This window comes from Protopterus annectens, chromosome 13.part0 (assembly GCF_019279795.1).
Source record: "Protopterus annectens isolate FY-2018-M chromosome 13.part0, PAN1.0, whole genome shotgun sequence".
In the NCBI taxonomy this organism is placed as follows: Eukaryota; Metazoa; Chordata; order Ceratodontiformes; family Protopteridae; genus Protopterus; species Protopterus annectens.
Genome location: NC_056747.1, coordinates 936385103 through 936409063, shown reverse-complemented (window position 1 = coordinate 936409063; position 23961 = coordinate 936385103). Strand labels below are relative to the sequence as shown.

Genomic DNA, 23961 nt, shown 5'->3' with positions numbered 1-23961 from the left:
TTTGCCTTCCATCTACAAAGCCACTTTGATCTATATCTAACAATTTTGGCAAAACCTTTGCCATTTTCTTATCTATTATTGCATAAACACTTGATAATCATGGTTTAAAATTGAAATGGCCCTATATGAAACTGAGTTTGATGGGTCTTAACTGCCTCTAGGTATTACAGCCACCTCAACTTTCATACAGGATGTTGGCGCTTTCACTCTTTTTTTTTTTTAAATACTGTTAAAACCTTCCAGATCTTTCACTTTCTTTCTTTCTTTCTAGCTTCCAAACTTTCACAGATAGATTATATGTCACTGTTTTTATCTCATTTCCTCATGTCTTAACATTTAATTGCTGTACCTCATCTAAACCTTAGCATACTTAATCCTTCCATAAATATTTCCATTTCTACTATTTCTTGATTTCCATATTTATCTGCTTTATATAAATGTTCAGAAATTTTATTTTATTTCTTTTTATTTATTTGACATTTGGTTACTGAGAAAGTCCAACTGGGTGGGAAACCCATTTTTAGCAGAGGCCCAGGGAGAAGAGCTCCAAATACAACGAAGATAAAAAGTGACTTTTACAATAATGAGTAAACAGTATGACACAAATACAGGAAAAAGACCGGAAATCAACTTTAGCATAGTAGTCAGTAGGATACAAAATCAGCATAAAATGGCACTCATAAGATCCATGTATGTCCATGTACAACAATTTCTGAAATATCTCTTCTGATATCTGTATAGTATGTCTGGTTATTTTTCTTATTATAGGCTCCCTAAGTTTGGCAACAACCCTTAATACTTTCTGTTGCCCAAGTCATTGTGCTAAAAGTTTTTGTGCTCTGGAGTTATCAAAAATGAGTTACTTAACAGCAATCTTTCTAAACTCATCCATACTATCCCGATACTCCCTTATTTTCCTTTCAGCACTCTTTAGTTGCACCTCCTCTTGTTCTGTGAGTTTCCCTTATTCTGCAGTACTTTAACCTTTGTCAGTCCCTCTAAGTAATTCTTGTTTCTTCTTAAACATCTCTCTTTTTCTTTTATTTCTGCCCTATTTTTATACTCCAATTTCATCAGAAGGTATAACACGCAAATCATTTCCATTACCCATTCATTAAATTTCACTCTCTTTAACAGGTAGGTGGGAAAACACCAGTGTCTCATTTTTACTTCATTAACCTGCATTTTATCTTGGCTGTTATTGGTGCAAGATCTGAAATTGTTACTGAATGTGTGTTGAAGCTCTCAGTTGAATGCACGTGTTCCTGTGAAAAACAATTTCAGTCTGGTCTAGCCCAGTTATTGTACCTTTGGGAATGATATGTAAATTCTTTCAGAGTTCCTACTCCTGAATTCACATATTCCATACCAAATATTTTCATAAATGTCTTTAGAAGTCTACCCTCTTTTATTATATTTTTCTTCTAGGTCCTCCATATGCAACCTCACTGTTGGAAATCTGGTTCTAGTCCCCACCTGTAAGTGATATTCCATGTTGAAAGCTGATTATTTCTCCCAGAATTTTCTTAAGCTCCATAATAGCAGTTTTAGGTGGCATATACATGCATGCCAATGCAATCCTGCTCCATTTTCAGTAGCCCCTTACTACCACAAATCTACCATTATCTTTTTTTCCTCTTATATCACTATTAGAGCTCCTCTAGCAGTTAGTATAAGTATTCCCCTCTTCATTTGTCCCTGATATTCTGCTGAATATACATCCAGAAATACTTTCTTTATCAATTTCACATGTTCACTTCTTTCCAGTGTGTCTCTTGTAAGCATTGCTATTTGTGCTCTGCATTTCTTGACATAGTTCATTAGTCTTTCCTTTTTGTCTATTCTTGTCAGGCCATTCACATTCCAACACAGTATGGATATTGCAACCTTTATGATAGGTTATTTCCATCTGTTGAATAATCTTTGTAATGTCCATTTCCAGCTTTCGTGTTACCTTCACCCACTAAGGTTGGCAGATTGATCCTTTGTACACCTGTTTCTTGTCATCTCCATTTGAACCTATGTTACATTTTACAAGACTTTGTTTTAATGAAAACCCTAAAAAAAAAAAGCACCCCCAGAACCTTTTTAGTTGAAACAAACACACAAAACACTGTGCATCTTCAAGTTCAACCCTCCTGAAAGGAACAGTTGTCTGAAATTGACAGCTGCACCCACATTAACCAAGTTAAAGTTAAGTATATCTATGCTAAAGTGCATGTTACAGCCTGGGCTCCCACTTAAAGCAATTGCTGTCTGTTCTTGTCTTATCTTTATTCCCCTCCTAGATGTGGAAAATAGCTTATATGCTTTCAGAAAACCTTAACTTTTAGAAAAAGTGCACTGGCTATTTTTAAGTAAAACTAAATTAAACACTGTTCTAGTAAATGCATTGAAGAATTTAGGGACCAGAAAAGCTGCTATTTCTTCACTTCCAGTAATTTCAAACTTTATTTTTTACTGAGCTGTTTGCTTTTGTGCCTTTTAGTTTTACATTTATCTCAGCAGACAATGTCCAGCCATCTGGAGATTTAGTGCCTTCACATGTAGTCAGCTTGATATTCTTCGTGTTTCACTGTTGCAGTCATTACGTTTGGGTAATCCTGTTAGCAGGTTGCCCTCAGCCGGCCCGAATTCCAAAGTCTTGGGTCCTGCGTCAGCTGCTGTCACCCCTTCCCTGACGTCAGGTCATCAGGAGTATAAAAGAAGCAGCCGGCGCCATTTTCTTAAGTCTTTTTTGCTGCGCTGTGCCCGAAGCAGAAGCAGTTCGCAAATGCCGATCGGCCGACTCCTGAGATTTTCGTGTTCGAGTTTCAGATCCAAAGTCTTCTATAAAGCTAAGTACCCCGTTGGGGAAACTTTTTTCTTGCTCCAGACCAATGTCAGAAAAAGTTAATAATTGTATTTCTTGTGGGAAGCAAATACCTCATAAGGATTTTCATTCTTACTGTATTCCTTGCCTAGGCCCTGATCACAACGTTTCTGGTTGTCGGTTTTGTGCTAGATTTAACCAACACACTATTAAGCGTCAGTATGATTTTTACTTTAAACTATTTTGGACACCGGTTTAATTATCCAGAAATGTCGTCGGATAGCCATCCGACTACCGGAGTTCACAAAAAACGCAAAGGAAAGAGACAACCGAGGCCCAAAACTGACTATGAAGCTTCTCCTAAGCCAGTCCTCAGTGAGGTGCTTTTGCAGCCCCTGATTCCCACTACTTTAGAGTCACAGGCCACTACCTACTCCCACATGGAGTCGGCCATGCCGCTGGAAACTTAAGGTATTGGAGCCTCGGATGTTATCCCTTCAGATGGGTCCGGAGCCACTGAACAGGCACCGGCTTCTGAGGGTGTATTCAGACCTAAACATCTTTACATCAGACCGACTTCAACTTCAAAGGCAAAGACTAAAGCACCTTCCAAAGCAAAGAAACAAACTCAAGAGCCACGTGGTCAGGCCTCTATGCCCAAAAAACAGATGCTTAAAATGACCGAAGACTTTATTACCTTGATCAGGGGTTCCCATCCCCCTCCTGGTAAGAGGCCTAGGCAAGAGACTGACTATGAATCTTCAGATCAGGTTTCCATTTCTTTTGATTCCTCTTCTGATCAGGAATATCCCCCCCCCATGAGGATTCTGATGCTGAATAATCTATACCTTCAGCTTCTCCTCCAGAGGACTATTCTTTTGGGGAAACCTTACATACCATGAGGGAGCATTTCCACTGGGAGAGCCAAGATTTTTCAGAATCTAGAAAGAGGCTCAGGGATTTCCTTTTACTACCTCAACACAAGCCACTAGCCATCCCACCTGTGTTAGACATTGTAGATTATATGTTTTCAGAGTCTAGTCTTACCCCTCACTCCTTACCTCCAGCTCCTGTTAAGCGTGACAGATATTACAGGGTTCCTGACTCTCATAAATTCCTTTTTAAAAACCCTGCTGCAGACCCAGAAACCATTTCTCAGGGTCCCAAAGGAGTTAAGGCTTCCGCTGCAAAAAAACCCTACCCCCTCTGACAGAGATTCTAGGGCACTGGATAGATGGGGAAAAAGGTTTACACATCTGCTACCTTGGCTATAAGGGCCTTAAACTGCCAGTTTCATATGCTCAGATATCAGCAACATGTCATGGCATTGCTTAAACAGAAAATGTTAAACTCTGAATGTTCAGAAAACAAGCAAATGCAGGATTTATTGCATGCAGCTGAACAAGTTGGAAAGCATACTTTGCAATGTGGTTTTGATTCTTTAGAGGCCTCCTGCAGGGCCACAGTTACAGGTTCTGTAATTAGGAGGCATGCTTGGTTAAAGGAACAAAATCTGCCTGATCATGTTAAAGTTAAATTATTAGATGCACCTTTACAGCATTATACTTTGTTTGGTGTTAAGGCAGAAGAGGTGTTAAAGAAAATGGAGGACAAAGCTAAATCTGTGCAAATGGTCAAAGATTTTTTACAAGTACAGCCACCTAGATTTAGTAGACACTGGCCAACAAAGAATTGGTCCTTGCCTGTGTCAGACAGACCTCAAAGGGGCAGAGCCAGACGCCCTAGAGGCAGATCCAGGTGCAAGGTTCATACCGCTCAAAACAATGGGGGGCTTCTACCTCTAAAGTTGGAGAAGACAAATCACAACCATACAGGAAACGGTCCCAATAACTTCCCCCTGCCTGCACCAAGCACTTATCTCCTGACAGCACCCTTAGGGGCAAAATTAGCACTTTTTTCTCAAAATTGGCACATTATAACCCAGGACAAGTGGGTCCTAAATATCGTGTCACAAGGCTACAAGTTCCATTTCTATACACTGCCAAAGGCAAACGGCTGGCCAGATCTGCCAAAAAAATCAGTGGGCAGAGGCACAAAAACAAGTCTCACCCTCATGGACATGGGGGCCATTCAACTAGTACCAGAGCAAGAGCAGGGACAAGGATTTTACTCAAGACTGTTCTTGGTACCCAGAAAGGACAAGGCCTGGAGGCCAATACTGGACCTATCTATTTTGAACACATTCCTGGATATACCCACTTTGGGGATTTTGGAACCATTGTCTGCTCCGACATCCTCGGTGCTGTCTGGGATGTCTAGGATCCGAAGCTCTCCGGTCGGGTCCGGAGGGGACACTTAGACCTGAGACTCTTTGGTTCCGAGCTTGCCACTCGGGGCTTTGGTACGGGTGAGCTCGGCTCCTACATTTGGTTCAGAGCCGGCCCCGTTGGTGCTGGGGATTCTCTCTGCTTCTTCGGAACCGGAGGTGTTCTCGGAACTGGGGGGGGAATGGCTTTTGAGCTGATGAGTGTGCTGTCCCCCCCCCCTACAGCTCTACACAAAGGTACTGACATTCTTCCCCCTAAAGCACCGACGTCGGTCTCAACACCACCCCAACCACAGGACAGCGGAGATTCTGGGCCTCAGGGTGCCCCATTGGGCAAACAGCACCCTTCTGAGAACTCTCCAGAATACCCTTCTGAGGAGGCTCCCCGGAAGAGACATTGCAAGAGTAAGCACCTGGAGTCACCATATGAGTCAGTCACCTCGGACACTGACCTCGAGGAGTCGGGAGAGTCCCCACTGTCGCCTTCTGAGGATATCTCCTTTGCGGATATCCTAGAAATCCTAAAACAGAGAGGCGTCTGGAAACCCATCAAGCCTTCTGAAGAGTCGATGTACCTGAAGGCCTTTAGATCTCAACCTTCAGCCACCTAGGAGTCTCCGCCTTTCGATGAACTCATGGAACTAGTTAGTCGAAAGGCATTTGAGACACCAGATGCAATGGAACCAGTCCCTTGGAGGCCAAATAAATTTATTACAGCTCCAGCAGACAAAGAATTTCTTACAAAAGGCGTCCCTGTAGAGGCTATGGTGGTGGCGGTGGCCACTAAGAAAAAACTTTCCGAAACATCCTCCTCTGTCCATCCACCAGAGTCCAGAAAGATGGATAGATATGAGAAGCATATTTTTTCATCAGCGGCTTTTGCCCTTAGATCACTGAACTACCTAACACACTTCACTAGACTTCAAGGAGATCTCCTGAAAGAGTTAAGAAATGCTCTTCAAGGTACATTAGCTTCAGGGGTCTCAGATAAGGTATCCTCTCAGCTATCCACCTTAAACACTGTAGTGGACTCCTCCATGAGGCTGATTTCTTATGCAGCGAATGGAGCGAGTAGGACAGTGGGCTCAGGAGTTTCCCTAAGGAGACACTCCTGGATGCGCTTGTGTTACTTTGCGTAACTGTTAGTCTACCTTTGTCAACTCCCCTTTCAGTGGTTCCTCACACTTTGGACCAAAAGTCAATGACACGCTCACCAGATGTGAGCAGGAAGGAAAAACTCTCGCTGCCACTGGAGTATGTTTTTCCATACCTTCCAGACCCTATCCTAAGGGTCAGAAGGGCAGTAAAATGTGGTTCAAAAAATCCCAGGGAATTTTTTTAAGAAGCACGAGATGAATCCTTCCCCAGGGACAGAGGGGGAAGTAGTAATGGTAGACGTCCACGTGGCAGAGGGGGTCCGCAAAACCAGGGTGACCATGATTCCTTTCACGGCCGACCCTTCCAGTGCTCCTGAAAGGAAGCCTGCTTGCCCTCCTCTAGAGGCAGTCGGGGGTGTTTATCTTTATACCCGGAAGCCTGGCTAGAGATCACAAAAGACAGTGGGTGCAAAATATAATATCCAGAGGTTATCCCATCCCCTTTTGCCTTCCCGTTCGCATGTCAGAAAAATCCCAGATGTTCCACCCAGTCAAAGGGAACAGGCAACTGTAGATTTTCAAAAGTTGCTGGACAAAAGAGTCATCCAAAGAGTCCCCACAGACCAAATAGGATTGGAACTTATTCTAGATTTATTTAGTGCCAAAAGGAGCAGGGGACTGAAGACCCATCTTGGATCCCAGCAAACTAAATGAATCCGTAAAGAAGTCAAACTTCCGAATGGTGACACTGCAGTCTGTTCTCCCCTTTTTAGGGAAAGACATTTGGATGTGCTCAATAGACCTTCAGGATGCATACTACCATATAAAAATGGACAGCCCGTCAAGGAGTAATTTGTGCTTCTGGCTGGGAGCCAGTCATTACCAATCCTGAGCTCTGCCCTTTGGTCTCACTACAGCCCCCAGAATGTTCACCAAATGCATGGCAGTAGTCATGGCTCACTTGAGACGATTTGGATTCCAAGTGTTTCCGTACCTAGATGATTAGCTCCTGACTGCCACCACCAGGCATCTACTACAACAGGCAAGAGAAGCCACATTACAACTTTGTTCTCACTTGGGGATAACAATAAATTCAAAAAAATCTGCATTGTTGCCATGTCAGCATATTACATTTATAGGGTCAGATCTCGACAGTCTCCATGATGGCAAAGATTCCTGCGGAGAGAGTCTCTCTACTAAGACAACAGATTTTCTATCTTTTGCCAAGAACCAAAGTAAAGGTGGAAACACTCTCTTAAAAGTTCTAGGAACCATGGCAGCAATGATGACCCTATTTCCCCTAGCCCAGGTGCACATGAGAATTATACAGTGGCTCTTTTTTTCTCACTTGTTATTTCAAGAACCTCCCATGTCTTAGCAGATCAGAATCACAAAGTCATGCAAGAAGCATCTACGGTGGTGGCTCCTTTCCAGTCAAGTGACATTAGGTCGCCCCTTTACCCTACAACGTGTGACGACAGTGGCCACGGACACCTTCCAGGTAGGGTTGGGGGGACATTATCTGTGGAGGATGGTCCAAGGCACATGGCAGGAGCATGAGGCCCATTTACACATCAATGTCCTAGAGATGATAATGGTGCTCTTGGCATTGCAAGCCCTTCAGGACTCTTTTCCATTAGGACCAATTGCAATTCAGACCGACAACATGTCGATGGTCTGGTACATAAATAAGCAAGGAGGAACCAAATCCTATCCCCTTTGTCAAGAGACACTCATAGTATGGCAATAGGCTACAGCATCCCGATGCTTTCTAGTAGCAATGCACATTCTAGGGCAATCCAGCGTGATAGCAGACTTGACTCAGCAGAGCAAAACTCATGCCTCACGTGTGGTCCCTAAAAAAGAGATAGCGGAGATTGTTTTCCTGAAATGGGGACAGCCTTGTTGCAACCTCTTCGCAACACCCATGAATGCCAAATGAAGCAGCTACTTTGCCCTGGACGCCCCTCCGGGGGAGTCACCATGGGACGCACTTGTACATGATTGGCCCCTGGGATTTGTTTATGCATTTCCCCCATTTTCTTCTAATATACAAAGTCATACAGAAAGCCAAGTCATTGGGAAGCAGGCTAATTCTTATTGGCCCATACTGGCCTCATCAGATTTGGTTTCCCTTCCTCTGGTCTCATCTTCAGGAGGAACTGTGGGTTTTGGACCCAGTTCCAGACCTTTTGACTCTTACATCTGGAACACCCCAACCCTCCTTCCAAACCCTCAAATTGACAACATGGCTACTCCAGTTCCAAGCTTATTCAGGCTTCATAATTTCACACCGGCAGTGAAACATATCTTAGTATCTTCACACAAGGCTTCAACCAGGAAGTTATATTCCAGTAAATGGAGGAGATTCTCATACTGGTCCGCAACAAAATACTATTAAAGTCCCATTAGCTGCAATTTCTAGTTTTCATATAGGTGACTGGACTCCTAACTTGATGTCACACAGATTGTGCAAAGTATTTTTAAAAGGTACTTGCTTATTAAGACCTCCCATTAAAGAGCCTCTATCACTATGGGATTTGAATTTTGTTCAGTCATATCAAACTTTACCTCCCTTTGAGCCCTCATCAATATGTGCTGTCAAAATTCTGTCATAGAAAACAATTTTATTAGTGGCCATTTCTTCTGCAAGGAGAGTCTCAGAATTGCAAGCCCTGTCAATCAAACCTCCTTACTTGATCTTCCATAAGGATAGAATATCTCTTCGAACTAACCCATCCTTTTTACCTAAAGTGTGTTCTCAAACTAATCTAAACCAATCTATTGAGCTGCCAGTATTTTTCCCCAATCACGGCAACAAGGCAGCATACAAGCTCCACCAATTAGATGTGCATAGACACTCCACTTCTCTTTACACAGAACCAAAGTTTTTAGGAAACTGATCAGTTTATTTCCTTTTCAAAAGCAAAAAAAAGGTATGCCTGTTTCTAAGGTCACACACTCAAACTGGCTTTCAAGTTGCATCATATAAGGATAGAAAGCTGCAAAAACAACCAAAGGAGTAGTCCACACAGAATTTATTCAATTAAGCGCTTTTCGTCCAATTAGTAACCAAAACTTCTTCAGATAAAAATGTTTAAAAATGTCTAAAAACATCCCTACTACAAATGGTTGGATGGAAGTGTGTAGTTATTACCCTAATTTGATCATATGACTTTTTTTGAAGTTGTATTTTAGTAGGGATGTTTAGACAATTTTATCTGAAAAAGTCCTTGTTAATAATCGAACGAAAAGCACTTCATTGAATAAATCCTGGGTGGACTACTCCTTTGGTTGCTTTTGCTGCTTTCTTTGGTTTGTTCATTTGGATTTTTGGCCTCCATATAAGGATAGCCGGAAGGCAAAAAGCTTTAGAACCTTTTTGCTGCCAAAGAGACTCCTTCAGCAGGCTCTGGGGAACTGTCTGTTGGCTAGCTATCCTTCAAGACTGAACAGATAAGTCCCCCTGTTGTGGAAAACCTTCCTTCCACTAGTTGTATTTTTATGAGGAAAACTTGTTTTTCTGATTGAAATGTATGGTTTTGTAAGGAAATGTATTGATTTTTTGTACTGTCCATTGTATTTTTAAGGGAGTGTACATCTGAATGCTTATGTGAACATTTTATGAGAGAACCTCTGAATTTTGAGAGGATTTTTGTGCACTGGGGACAGGATATGTTGCTTTTGGGGTACTGTCAGCATTGAGCAGTGAGCTTGTTGAGGCCACATGTGAGTTGTGGGTTAATACTATTCAGATCTCCAGAAAAGGTACAGATGCAAATCTGGTCTTTCATCAAAACAAGTGTGCTGTTTATCCTTTCTGTTGGAATCCTGTTGGCTTTGTATACTTTTTAATGACACCTAAGCTTTCCATTCATTTCATTCCTCTCTGTCTTTCTTCTGAGAACTGCTGTTACTTGTGTTGGGACACATATCCGTACTGCTACATCAGGAAATATGTGTGATATTCTTATGGGAAACTTCCTAAGCCCATAAAGAAATCATAAAACTCATGCAGAATGTCCCTACTGAAATCACTGTTGCAATATTCCAAACAAGCGGACCATCACTGCTAATGTCCATCTGGGGTATCAAAGCTTAACCATTCCTGGGTCGTACATCCAACCTCCGCTTGCAAGCATAGGGATAGATAGGTGGACATATGAGGGAAGATTCTCAGACCATCTCGAAGCCAGTGACCTGAATACCCCTGAGAGAGTGACTGGTTAGTTAGGAGAGGCCAAGCATGAAACTGTAAGGACCCCCCTCCCCACTCCTAGGGTTTTGCTACAAGGCAGAAACTAGAACGACATATGTATATCAAGGCTGTGTAATAAAATATGCAACTATCCCTTGTCACAGACACTCCAATAAGTGTTCGAGCACCTCTGATATAACGCAAATTTTATTCCATGAACGAACAGATCTACAAAAACACCAAATACTGACAGCACATAAAAACAAGAAAAACTGGTTAAGCGCTTTCACCCACTCGTATAGTGGGCTTCTTCAGAACATCTTGAGCTTCAAGAGGCGTGTACAAGGCAATGGATACAAGGTTGCACATTGCATCCGTTGATTTTAGCGCCAAAATTCAAAATATAACGCGAGATATGGAGAAGACAAGATGTTCTGAAGAAGCCCACTATACGAGTGGGTGAAAGCGCTTAACCAGTTTGTCTTGTTTTTATGTGCTGTCAGTATTTGGTGTTTGTGTAGTGCTGTTCGCTCATGGAATAAAATTTGCATTATATCAAAGGTGCCCGTACACTTATTGGAGTGTCTATGACAAGGGATTCGGTTGTCACCATTTTTTGCAATTCAAAATATGCAACTATAACCACATTGCTTGTTTGATGTATCTATACAATATATAAATTGCATATAAATAATTTATAAAATAGTAAGTAATATGTAAAAAATCTAAATATATATTGCCCCGTTATCCCACCAGTATACACACTTTTTTTTTTTTTTTTTTTTTAGCATTAGGTTAAAACTTATGTTATCTACATAGAGGTCTAGCTTTCAATATGGGTTTGATGGGGACTACCACTGTCAGCTCTTAGATTAATAATCCAGCCGGTTTCATTAGATTCTGTCCTATTTTTAACATGTCCATGTCTCCTATCCAGCCTAGTCTTTTCCATAACTAGGAAGTGACATCTGTGTCTCCCCTTTATGAATGACATGTTTAGCTAAGGCATTAGTGGTGGTTCTAGTATTGATATTATATATATGTTCCCTAATCCTGTCATGTAGTCTCCGATCAGTTTTGCCCACATAAAATGAGCCACAGCTTATGCAGTGGGCTAAACAGACCATGTTTGTAGTGTCACAAGTGGCTGCAACATTAAATGTAAATGTTCTATCAAAACTTGGGTGATACGACTGTCCTGTTGGATTTAGATATTCACAAAAGTTGCACCTATTACAGGGACTGGTACCCATTCCAGTCTCAGTATTGTGCTGATTATTCTAGCCCTTTGAATAACATAGCCCTCTTTTCAGGGATTTTATATTTTTATATGTAAAACTCGGTATATTTCCAACAATTTCTAGTATCTTCAGTCTTCTGCTAAGTGTTATTGATGTGAGAGGCTTTCAAATCATTGCAGCTATAACCCTTTTTCTGTTGCGAGCTCTACTTTTGTTATTCCAAATGCAAACTATTAAAAGCAGCACTATGTCATCACTTCTCTAGATGTAGTTTCCCAATGTTATGGTGATTGGGTAACATAGATTCTGTGGATGTGACTCTCTGCCATGAGGTTGTTAATCAAAGTAAGCTTTCATGAAAGCAAAAGTGTATCACATGATGTACAGCCTCTTTTTAGCTAGCTAATATATCCCATGCAGCACAAGCTATTTTGTGCCAAGTAAACATCACCATTACTTTTAAAATGTTTATCATTGTCTAACTTTGAATGTAGTTAGTACTGCTTATCAAATTGTGTAGTATCATAGGGACCATGTGAATACAGTTAATTGTGACATTGACTTTGTGGATGTACCTTTCATTGCCTCACAGCAGCATAGGTGTCCCTTACAGATGTTCTTCGTCTTTCACTGTTGCAGTCATTACATTTGAGTAATCTGCTGGCAGGTTGCCCTCAGTCGGCCTGAATAACAAAGTCTTGGGTCCTGCTTCGGTTGCTGTTTCCTCTTCCATGACGTCAATGGTATAAAACATGCAGCCGACACCATTTTAATCAGTCTTTCTTGCCATGCGGTGCCCAAAGCAGAAGCAGTTTGCAAGTGCCGGTCAGCCGACACCTGAAATTTTCGATTTCGAGTTTCAGAACCGAAGTCTTCAAACTAAAGCTAAGTACCCCGTTGGGGAAACTTTTTCTTGCTCCTTACCGATGTCAGTAAAAGTTAATAATTGAATTGCTTGTAGGAAGCAAATACCTCATAAGGATTTTAATTTGTACTGTATTCCTTGCCTAGGCCCTGATCACAACGTGCCTTGCTGTCAGTTTTGTGCTAAATTTAACCAATGCACTATTAAACGTCAGTATATTTTTGCTTCTAAATATTTTGGTTCAAGATTTAACTACATTGAAATGTCATCGGTTAGCAATCCGACTACCGGAGTTCACAAAATACGCAAGGAAAAAGACAGACACAGACCATCGAGGTTCAAAACCAACGATGAAGCTTCTCCTAAGCCAGTCGCCAGTTCGCCGGTACTCAGTGAGGCACTTTCGCAGCCCCTGATACCCTCTACTTTTGAGTCGAAGGCCTTATCGAGACATATTCGGAGTCCAGTATGCCGCGAGATTCTCAAAATATTGAACCCGCGGATGTCTCTCCCTTGGATGGGTCCGGAGCTGCTGAGCAGGCACAGGCTTCCGAGGGTGTTTTCAGGCCTCAGCATTTTTATATTAAACTGACGCCATCAACAAAAACAAGGAAAAACAACTTCTATGTCTAAAAAAACGACGCATGAGCCATGTGCTCAGGCCCTTATGCCTAAAAACAAATTTTCAAAATGGCTGAGGATTTAATTACCTTGATCAGGGGTTCCCAACCCCCCCCCCCCCTGCTAAGAGGCCTAGGCATGGCACTGATTATGAATCTTAAGATCAGGTTTCTATTTCTTCTGATTCCTCTTCTGATCAGGAATTTTATTCCACCTTATGAGGATTCTGATGCAGAGGAATTCATCCCATCTGCATCTCCTCCTGAGGATTACTCTTTTGGAGAGACTTTGCATACTTTAAGGGAACATTTTCACTGGGAGAGTCAGGACTTCTCTGAATCAAAAAAGAGGCTTAGGGATTTCCTCCTCCTTCCTCAGCATAGGCCTTTGGCAATACCTCCTGTATTAGACATTGTTGATGATGTGTTCTCGGAATCAAACATTGCTCATGATTCCCTGCCTCTGGCTCCTAGTAAGCCAGACAGATATTACAGGGTTCCTGACCCTCACAAATTTCTTTTCAGAAATCCTGCTGCTGATCCTGAGACTATTTCTCAGGGACCCAAGGGTGTTAAGGCTTCTACAGCCAAAAATTCTACCCCTTCCGATAGAGATTCCAGGGCGCTGGATAGATGGGGTAAGAAGGTTTATACGTCTGCAACCTTGACAGTCAGGGCTTTAAACTGCCAGTTGCATATGCTTAAATATCAACAGCATGTTATGGGCTTACTGAAACAGAAAATGATGTTGATTTCTGATTGTGTGGAAAATAGAGTTACAGGATTTACTGCATTCAGCAGAACAAGTTGGAAAGCATACTTTGCAATGTGGCTTTGATTCCTTGGAGGCCTCTTGCAGGGCCACCGTAACTGGATCTGTGATAAGGGGTTTAGGGGTTGGGAGGGTAGCCTAATGGTTAAGGTGTATGCCTTACAAACACAAGGTGCAAGGTTTGAGTCTCACAAGGGATAATTGGCTAAGCTTAAAATGGCTCGCAAGGGAAGTTAGCTTAGTACTAATCTATGAACCTATGAATCTATAAGAAGGCATGCCTGACTCAAGAAGCAAAATCTGTCTGATCGTGTTAAAGCTAAATTGTTGGATGCCCCTTTACAGCATGACAGTATTTGGTAATAAGGCAGAAGAGGTTTTAAAGAAAATGGAAGACAAAGCTAAATCTATGTAAACTGTAAAAGATTTGTTGCAAGTTCAGCCACCCAGGTTCAGTAGGCACTGGCCTACCAAGAATTGATCCTTTCCTGTGTCCAACAGATACACTCAGGGCAAACCCAGGTGCTCAAAAGGCTCCAGATATCAATCACAGGGATCTTACAGGTCAAAGCAGTGGGGTGCCTTCACCTCCAAATCTGGAGGTAACAAAGCACAACCCTACAGTAAGCAGTCTCAATGACTTTCCTCTACCATCTCCAAACACTTAACTTTTGGCAGCCCCCTGGGGGGCAAACTAGCACTTCATGCTCAAAATTGGCAGTTAATTACCCAGGACAAGTGGGTATTAAACATAGTATCCCAGGGTATTAAGGGGTACCGATTTCATTTCCATACTTTGCCAATTCCAAATGGATGGCCAGATCTGCCACAAAACCAGTGGGCAGAGGTCCAGAAACAAGTCAAGTCCCTCATGGATATGGGGGCTATTTAACTGGTACCAGAAAAGGAAAAAGGACAAGGATTTTATTCAAGATTTTCCTGGTACCCAGAAAAGGCAAATCATGACGTCCAATACTGGACTTATCAACTCTGAACACGTTCCTGGACATTCCAAAATTCAAAATACGGACTTGACAACAGCTCCTGCCTATGCTAGGCAAGAATTCCTGGTTGGTAACTCTAGACTTAAGAGGCATACCTGCATATCCCAATAAGGGAATCTTGCAGAAGATACCTCCGCTTCAAAGCAGGTTTTTTGCATTACCAATTCTCTGCACTGCCCTTGGCTTATCTACTATGCCCAGGGTCTTTACAAAGTGCCTGGCACCAGTAATTGCATTCTGCAGACAAATAAACATTCAAATTTTTCCTTATCTGGACGATTGTCTCATTCAGGCAGAGGACAAGGACACTCTTCTTCAACATCTGGCGTTTGTAAAAAGGCTTCTAGCATGCCTAGGGTACACCATAAATGAAAATAAATCACAACTGGTACCCTGTCAAATAATTACATTCCTGGGTGCAAGCTTGAATACAACTGCCCAGATGGCTTACCTCACACCAGACAAATGCAATTGACAGTATACTTCAAACAAATGGCAGCAAAAACCCAGTTATCTGCAAGACGAATTCTGCAGGCTTTGGGGTTTATGGCATCCTGCATTCTACTGATTCCATATGTGAGAATGCATATGAGGAAACTTCAATGGTACCTAAAAAGCTTATGGAGTCAACATTGTCACAGCCTGAAAACAATGATTCCTCTCATTCCCTGCCTACAACAGGAGTTTCTTTGGTGGGCAGAGACATGTCACCAAAACAAGGGACTGTCATTCAGTCTACTCCATGCCCCCCAAATCCTAACTACAGACGCATCGGACTGTGCTTGGGGGCCCACATGGCAGGGAAATATATTCAGGGCAAATGGAGCCCAAACCAAATGCATCTACATATCAACCAGAAAGAAATGCTAGCTGTTCAGAATGCTCTGACAGCCTTCAAGGACTTACTTCATCCAGGACAACTACTGATAAAGACGGACAACACCACAGTAATGTGGTACATAAACAGGCAGGGGGGTACCCATTCATACCCCCCTTTGCAGACTAGCCATGGCCTTGTGGAACACAGCCCTGACTTACCAAATACATCTTCAAGCTCAGTTCCTGCCAGGAAAGCAAAATACTCTGGCAGACGACCTAAGCAGAAATCTAATGGACCCACACGAATGGAAACTGGATCCACAAATCTTCAGCATGTTAAATCAAGTTTTGGGGAGAGGCAAATAGATCTATGTCTGGGCTTTCCCCATTTCTATCAGTTGGACAAATTCTGCACAAGAACTCATCACAAAAAAGCATGGAAAGTGGATGCCCTATCCTTCAGTTGGAAAAACCTATCAGTCTATGCCTTTCCCCCTCTGCCTCTACTCTCCAAGGTCTTACTAAAAGTCAGACAGGAAAAACCAAAAATGATTCTAATTGCTCCGGACTGGCCTCGCCAACACTGGTACCCGCTTCTAAGGAATATGTCACACCTTCCTCCGTGGTACCTGCCTCAAACACCTCATCTATTGTCACAGCAGAACTATCAAATTCTGCACACTCAGCTCCAAACTCTGAATCTTGCAGCATGGCTAATCAACAAATTATTCAAACCACATTTATTTTATTTAATTTTCCATTTGTTAACCGGGCTAGTCTAGCTGGATACATGTCCATTTTCAGTAGAGGCCCGGGGAGAAAAGCTCCACACAAAATTTAAGCATACTAACAATATACATTTAGTAATAAGTACAACACAAAAAAAAAACCTAAGGCACTTATGAACGTTTTACTAGGTAGTAGAAGCAAAAATGTAAAAATTGTACTAGGTCATTAAAAGTGGATATTAAAAAGCTCAAGATTAGCTATAAGTTTTAGAAAAATGTCAAAGAGAGAGATGTAAAGCAGGAGATGTGAAGGAATTAATGTAGAAATACAAGAGAGGGAAAGAGTGAGAAAACAGTAGTCAAGAAGTGACAAGTTAGGGAGATAGTAGAGAGGGTGGTGGAGAGGAAGTAGGAGTGAGTCAGAGGATTAGAGGAGAACAGCAGGGCAAGAGAAAAGAAAAGTAACTATAGATATTAGTCAAAGAGTGAAGTTAAGGTTGAGTAGGGGGAGTAGGGCAAGACAAAAGAAAATAGTAAGTATAGTATAGTATAGTAAGTATAGGTATTAATTAATGAAAAAAAGTTAAGGTTAAGTAGGAGAAGTGCTGAAGGTTAGTCAGGAGTCCTGCATGAACAAAGCCAGTGGTTTTGGAAGTACTGCTTGATTTTTTGTTTAAAGAGTGGTAAGGAGGAGGTTAGAGTGATATCTGTGGGTAGTAGATTCCATGTCCTACCTACAGTATTAGCAAACAGAGAGTCTCCAGCTAAGTTGTGGGATTTTACAGATTTGGTCATAAGTTTAGAAGAAGATCGAAGGGAGGTAAGATTGTTATAAGGGACTAACAGTTGTGATAGTATTGGGGTGTTTTCAGGATGGTAAAGTATCTTGTGGGCAATAGTAAGTTGTGAGATTATTAGACAGTTTTGAAGCTCAAGCCAGCCAAGGAGTTTTAGGTTGTGGCAGTGATGTGTTCTGAAAGGGTTACTGGTAACCTATCTCAGTAAACCTGTGATGGATGTAATTTTGGAAGCCAGAAGGCCTGGTACTAGAATATCTTATGCTGACAAATGGAAGAGATTCTGTGCTTGGAACCAAGCACAATGAATAGACACAGCAAAGCCCAATATTCCTCAGATTTTACAATACTTAACTGAGATGCTTGACAAGGGCCTATCTTTTTCTTCAATAAAAATCCATGCCTCTGCCATCTTGGCTCATTACAACACAGAGCCTCCCCTCTTTTCTCATCCACTACTAAAACAGTATCTCAGAGGGGCCAAAAATTTAAGGCCTCCCAGGAGAGTGCCAACTCCTGCATGGGACCTCAATTTTGTGCTGAAAAAACTCACCCTGTCTCCTTTTGAACCAACAGCTACTGCTGATATAAAATTTCTTTCTTGGAAGACAGCTTTTCTTTTGGCAATCACTTCAGCTAGAAGGGTTTCAGAACTACAGGCTCTCATGATAGTGGAGCCTTTCATTATTTTTTACCCAGACAGGGTGGCCCTCTTGACCAATCCTTCTTTTATGCCTAAGGTGGTATCCAGTGTGGCTCTTAGACCATTCACCTGTCAACTTTTTTCCCAAGTCCGCAGAACAAGGGGGAGCGGATTCTGCATTCATTGGATATACACAGACAACTAAGATTCTACTTAAACAGGACAAAATCTCTAAGAAAGTCTGACCAGCTACTGGTAGCATTTGCTGCAGGATCAGAGGAGAAGGCGATATCAAAGCAGACTATTTCTAAATGGATAAGCCATTGCTTTCGTTTCTGCTACTTGCACCATGGTAAACCTGTGCCCAAGGGGATCAGATCCCATTCCACCAGGGCTGCATCTACTTCAGCAGCTTTTCTCAGAGGGGTACCTACCAGAGACATTCTAGAAGCTGCTACTTGGAGCTCAGTTCATATGTTCACAAAGCATTATCATTTACCTCCCTTTTCTGAATCCAGGGCAGGCTTTGCCACTGCAGTCCTGCAGGGCCTTATAGCTGCTCCTAATGCTGTTTAGTTCCATCCTCCCATCCATAGCTTTGGGGTTCTACCTAAATGTAATGACTGCAACAGTGAAACACGAAGAACATAGTATAGATGTGTACACTTACCATAAATGTAGATGTTCATGTGTATTCACTGTTGCAGTCCGGGTTACCCACCCGCCAGCCTACTTTTCTATAACTTTTCTTTCCTTCACTATACTCAAAAGCCTTTGTGGTGTATTTGCTTTTAGTTGAAGGTAAATTTTTTTGTTTCTAAGGTCTATTTATATATTAAATGTTTATACATATAATTTTGCTCCCCATTTGGGAGGCACCTGACATCCGGGGCAAGAAAAATTAATTAAAATGGCGTCAGCTGCATGTTTTTTATACCCCTGACGACCTGATGTCATGGAAGAGGAGACAGCAACCGACGCAGGACCCAAGACTTTGTTATTCAGACCAACAGAGGGCAACCTGTCAGCAGATTACCCAAATGTAATGACTGCAACCGTGAATACACTCTCTAACATCTACATTTATGGTAAGTGTACACAACTGTACTTTTTGTATTTGTATGTCTTTATATTACATTTTATATCCATATGTGTGTGTTCATCCCAAATAGCTGTTACAGATAGGCCATTGCATCTTTAGCACAGTGATCAAATGGTTACAGAATTTTTAGTGTGTGATATTTCAAGTGAAAAATTTGACTGACAGTTTAACTGCAAATGAAAATTCTAGATGTACAGTTTGTGCTTATTTTGTCTTTTTGTTTTTTTTTTTATCACAGCTGGGGTTTTGTTCACCCTAAGTTGCTTAGCCTCCCAGAGCTGTGTCATTATATAGCTGAAGGATGGATCTATGTTGCTGACTTTCTGGGGAATCTGCTACTTTTTAAAAAGCATAACCCAGGAAAGGTAGGCTTTATTTTACATTTTTTTAAGTTCTTTGCAGACTCATTTTGAACCTAAGTATGTACGTCATCTCTCAAACCAACCCCATCTGCACTGTTTCTTCCTTGGTTATTTATATTTTAGGGGAGATGATTCGTCCTACCTTAAATTTGCTTATGTAAACAGACATTTATGTTTCTTTCATCTTGTTAACAAGCTAGTGCAGATCCAGTGTACAAAGAAACAGCCGTCATGCCAGTGTAATATGGTGGCTAGATTCACATGTATCCATATATGCCTTCTACTTCTGTTGTATACTTTTCCTCTTTAGATGTCCCATCCCATATAATGTTATTGTATTTTACTCTTACCAATGTATTAAAGCACAGGCTTTTGGGGCAAAGAAGGCAGCCTCTGACCCTCACCACCATATCACATTCATTGCCACAGAAATTAGCTTGTAGAGTATGATTATCAACATATTAGTGGACATCTCTGATGTTTATAACAGTCCCCAGGATTCAGCAAACTTCCATGCAGGAATAGCTTATTCCTGCACGGAAGGGACCGTTCCCGTACAGCACAGTAGTGCACCATGAATATTCATGAAGGCACGCTGCCATGCTGTTAAACGGACATGGTTATGTGTACGAGTGCAGGGTGTGTGTCTGAGAGCAGTGCTTTCACAATACACCCCCCCCCTGCACACCAGAATTGCAGTTTGGCAATTTAAAACGAGCAAGAACGCTCATAATACCCCCAAGCCGTCAGGGTATGAAATTTGGTCAAAGCCATAAAGGACAATTGTCCCTACCAAGGCAAAAGTTGAAAGAATAACCGATGTAGCATAAGCACATAGCGCACTCCTCCCAACCCATCAGAATAAGGAATGTGGACAAAGCCAGAAGGGACAATCGTCCCACAAAGCAGAAAGGTGATAGAATAATAGGTTCAGCATTAGCAGGGATATTCTGAAGGGTACAAATAATAAAACACAACAATAATTTTTTTCTAGTTGCAGCAAAGTTTAAGTGTAGCTGCGCGGGTGTGCCCATTGCTTAGCTATGCTTAGTTCAGCTTCAACAGCAGAAGAAGTTAAATAGCAAGAGACATCCAACATAAGCAATACTGCAGTAGTGTAGTGCTTAGAGCGTACGCTTTGCAAGCAGCCATTCCCTGTTCGATCCCCACTATAACCAGTTTGCATTTTACATGTGAAAGCATTACGTAGACTTTTTTTTATATAATTAGCTACTAAATAACATGTAAAAAACACGAACTAAGTCCCAAAAAATCCACAAGGTAGCAAAGGTAGGTTTATTGAAGGTATTATTTAAAGCAAGGTATTGTCTTGTTTGTGAATATCATGAAAAAGCTTGACAGTGTTTCAGGCGAAAGCGCTTGATGGATTTCACGTTCGTATTTGTTTTTCGTATTTAATAAAGTATTCTGTGGAAGTAACTATTGGATTATTTGGTCTACATCCTTCTACCTTTACTAAATAACATGTGTTTGTTAAGCAGAGTACTGTAGTAGATCCAGATGTGAGGTGCCAGTTTAATAAAGTTTTGAAATCTCCATATAAACACAAGTGCCCCATACAGTCACATGAATAAATGTAATGAAAGCACATTGGGGGATGTCAGGGACAGTAAACAAATATATAATATGTAATGAATGATGAATCAATCCCATACAGCAGATAGGCTATAAAATAAAAAATAAGCAATGTTAAGCAGTGCACAGCAATGCTTACCAGGTGTAAGCTTTGTGTAAATATGACTGCTAAGCAATGAGTAGCTCAGCTAAGTGGATCTGCCCATTGGTAAGCAGTGCTGAACCTGCCCCTTTAAGTACTGCCAACCTTAGCTAAGCAGGTTTTCCCATAGCTTAGCTTAGCATATTTAAAACTGTCCAATCACGGCAAAGGGGGGTAAGTTGGCCATATTTAAACCCTGCAGGTGGGAGTACAGTTCATAACTGGCTACAGCTTCCCACTGTAGGCAGTATGGCAGGTGTTGGTGAGGGCATGCACTTCCGGGCACAACGCTGGGGCATATAGGAGTCCAAAATCATGGTAGGACTCCTGGTAAAAAAACATGAGGAGAGACTGCTGCAGGGCCTGTACCAGGGCTCCCAGTATAAAGCAGAAGCCTGAGGCCATCTTGCCCGTTATCTCACCAGTGCCACTGGTATTCCTCGGACTGGTGAGCAGGTCTGGCACCACTATGCCGACTTGAAGCAGAGGAAGAGAGAACTGTTGGAAAAGTTGGGTCCAAGAAGCAAGGCAGAGGGGTGATGTCCCAGCAGTGTGTAAGTATTCATATCAATAACTGTTTACCAAAGTCCAGCCTGTGTTTGTGATGGATAGGTATGCCTAAATATTTCTCTATTCCCTCTACAGCTGAGTGGGCTGTGAATCAGGAAGCCCATGCCAGTAGGTCGCAAAGGCTGCATCATGAGGCTGGTGAGTAACAATCCTGCTTGTAATAGTCATACCAAATACATATAAATTAGTAGAAAGTCACCTGGCAGTATAAAAACTGTATATGGGTTGTACTGAATAAACCAGACAATATGACAGTAATACTCCCATGTGGGTGATATTTAAATAAAAGCATAACTGCCTGGTAGTAAAGTTCTAAATCCTGGGAATGGTTGTGTTTACTCTGGCATTGTATGGCATTTAGTGTTGCATTGTCTGAATCATAATGTTGTGTTAACCACTATTGCCCACACTGTGCTATATAAAAAATATGTCTAGGAATGTCCGTATAAGACTGTTCTAAGTACAAGGTCAGATTGTACAACCAAGAGAGATTTGGACAGAAAACACTGAAGTAACAGACAGCAGTTTCTAAATAGCTCACTCTGATGAAACACAAATTGTTGTATTTTTAGCAGACACAGCCATGGTTCGAATCCTGGGAGTGGTAGTAAGCTGTATGCATAATCATACTTCTCAACTGTACAGATTTTCCCAGAATGTCCTGATATTTGGCTCATATTTTTGGCCTGTTCCTCTTTTTTCCTGGCAAATCACTGGGATGATCTCAGGATTGTAGACACCAAATAATAACATATATTTGAGTGTCAGACTTCAAATCCTTCAGAAAATGTATATTAAAAGAAATCCTGTTACTTCAGCAACTGTCTAAAAGTTTATAAGAGCAATATTCAAAATATGTCCCTATTTGTACCCCCATGTTGTCAAGCTTTGTCCACATGTTGTGTGTTAAGAGATTGAGAGGTATGTGCATAGTTTTAACTAGGAAAATGTGAATATGTGTAGAAACAGTCAGGTAGCGTTAGCAAACCTTCCCTCCACAGGTCTACCAGATAAGAGAAGTAAAATTTAGCTCTAAGACAGTTGAAGTATACACTTGTGTGCAAACATACCACTGGCCAAACCAAGGCCATAGGGTATTGTAATAATACCTGTAGAGTAATGATTAGAGCAATGATCATTAAAGTTGGGAGTACTGCAAGGATATACAAGTTGTTAATTGACATCTCCCCCCCACCATATCTGCAACAATAATCTAAACACACAAATTAATGGGTATGTTTACACCAAATCTACTGTTGGGGCATATGTCCTATTCAACAAATATTGAAATGTGTTTCTATTAATGTTCCATGTTGAAATACTATCATTGGTGGCCTGTTGCTATCAATGCAACCTGCATGCCGTTGTAATGGTCACTGTGGTTCCATATATGCATGTGTTCTGTTTGCTGTGTAACTGTTCCAAATTTGTTGTTTTAGGTTAATGGGACTATCTATGCATGCTGTTATAACTAATCCTGTATTGTGTTGACTATTACTAACCCACATGTGTTCTAAACCTGTAACACCATAGCACGTTTGGGAAGGCCGGTCCCAGCAGACCCACCTCTCCCACCTCATCTGGCCATGGCACAGGGCCACAGCACGTCTGAGACCCATCCCAGGACCTCCTCGTCCACTGGTCCTGCACCACCTTCGAGTGGAACCGCCTCAGGGGATGGGGCTCATCCCCCCCCAGGAGTGGGCGTGGACAGGATCCTGTCAACTGAAGCCAGGTCTGGGGTTTGGTGCGTAGCGAGCTCTGAAAAGAGTTTGGAGATCTGCTGTGCCAGCTTGAGGGCCACATGGCGCAATAAGAGGGTCAGCCTGCACCTCCTGCTCAGCCCCCAGCATAGCCACCTTCAGGGCCGTGAAGGTGCAGTGGTGACTGCCCATGAGCAGGGACCTCAGTCCCACTGTTACCATTTGGGGGCTCATGGGCTTCCGATGTCTAAACACCCCTCCTCATCCAAGGTGTTTACCCCCCACATGTCGTATACCGCCCCTGTATGCTGTCTTGTCTGTCTTCCTACCCAACCTGCCTCCCCAAATATACCTACTATCCTTCCCCAGCATCCCATTCTCACCTTAAAGAGAAAAAAAAAGTACACTCTGTTCCCACAAAAAAACTTCTCCCCATACATAGCTGTCCATTTGGCACACGTGTCCACTGGACACATGTAATCTGGTCTAATTGGCTTCACAACACATTATTGTTGTCCTCTCCCCTCTCTCGAGTTTGAGTGTCCAAATCTACCTCCAAATTGAGTATATATGCACAGCTGTTGCTGTAGAAGAAATGGACAG

General features: G+C 41.9%; 1 protein-coding gene across 1 annotated transcript in view; it reads left to right on the top strand.

The window, feature by feature from the left end:
- The window catches only part of RETREG3 (reticulophagy regulator family member 3), a 552961-nt gene that overhangs the window by 114674 nt on the left and 414326 nt on the right, over window positions 1–23961 (top strand). The window contains exon 4 of the mRNA XM_044054705.1: window positions 19224–19350. Within this exon, the coding sequence (XP_043910640.1) occupies window positions 19224–19350 (127 nt within the window). The remainder of the gene's footprint in view (window positions 1–19223; window positions 19351–23961) is intronic.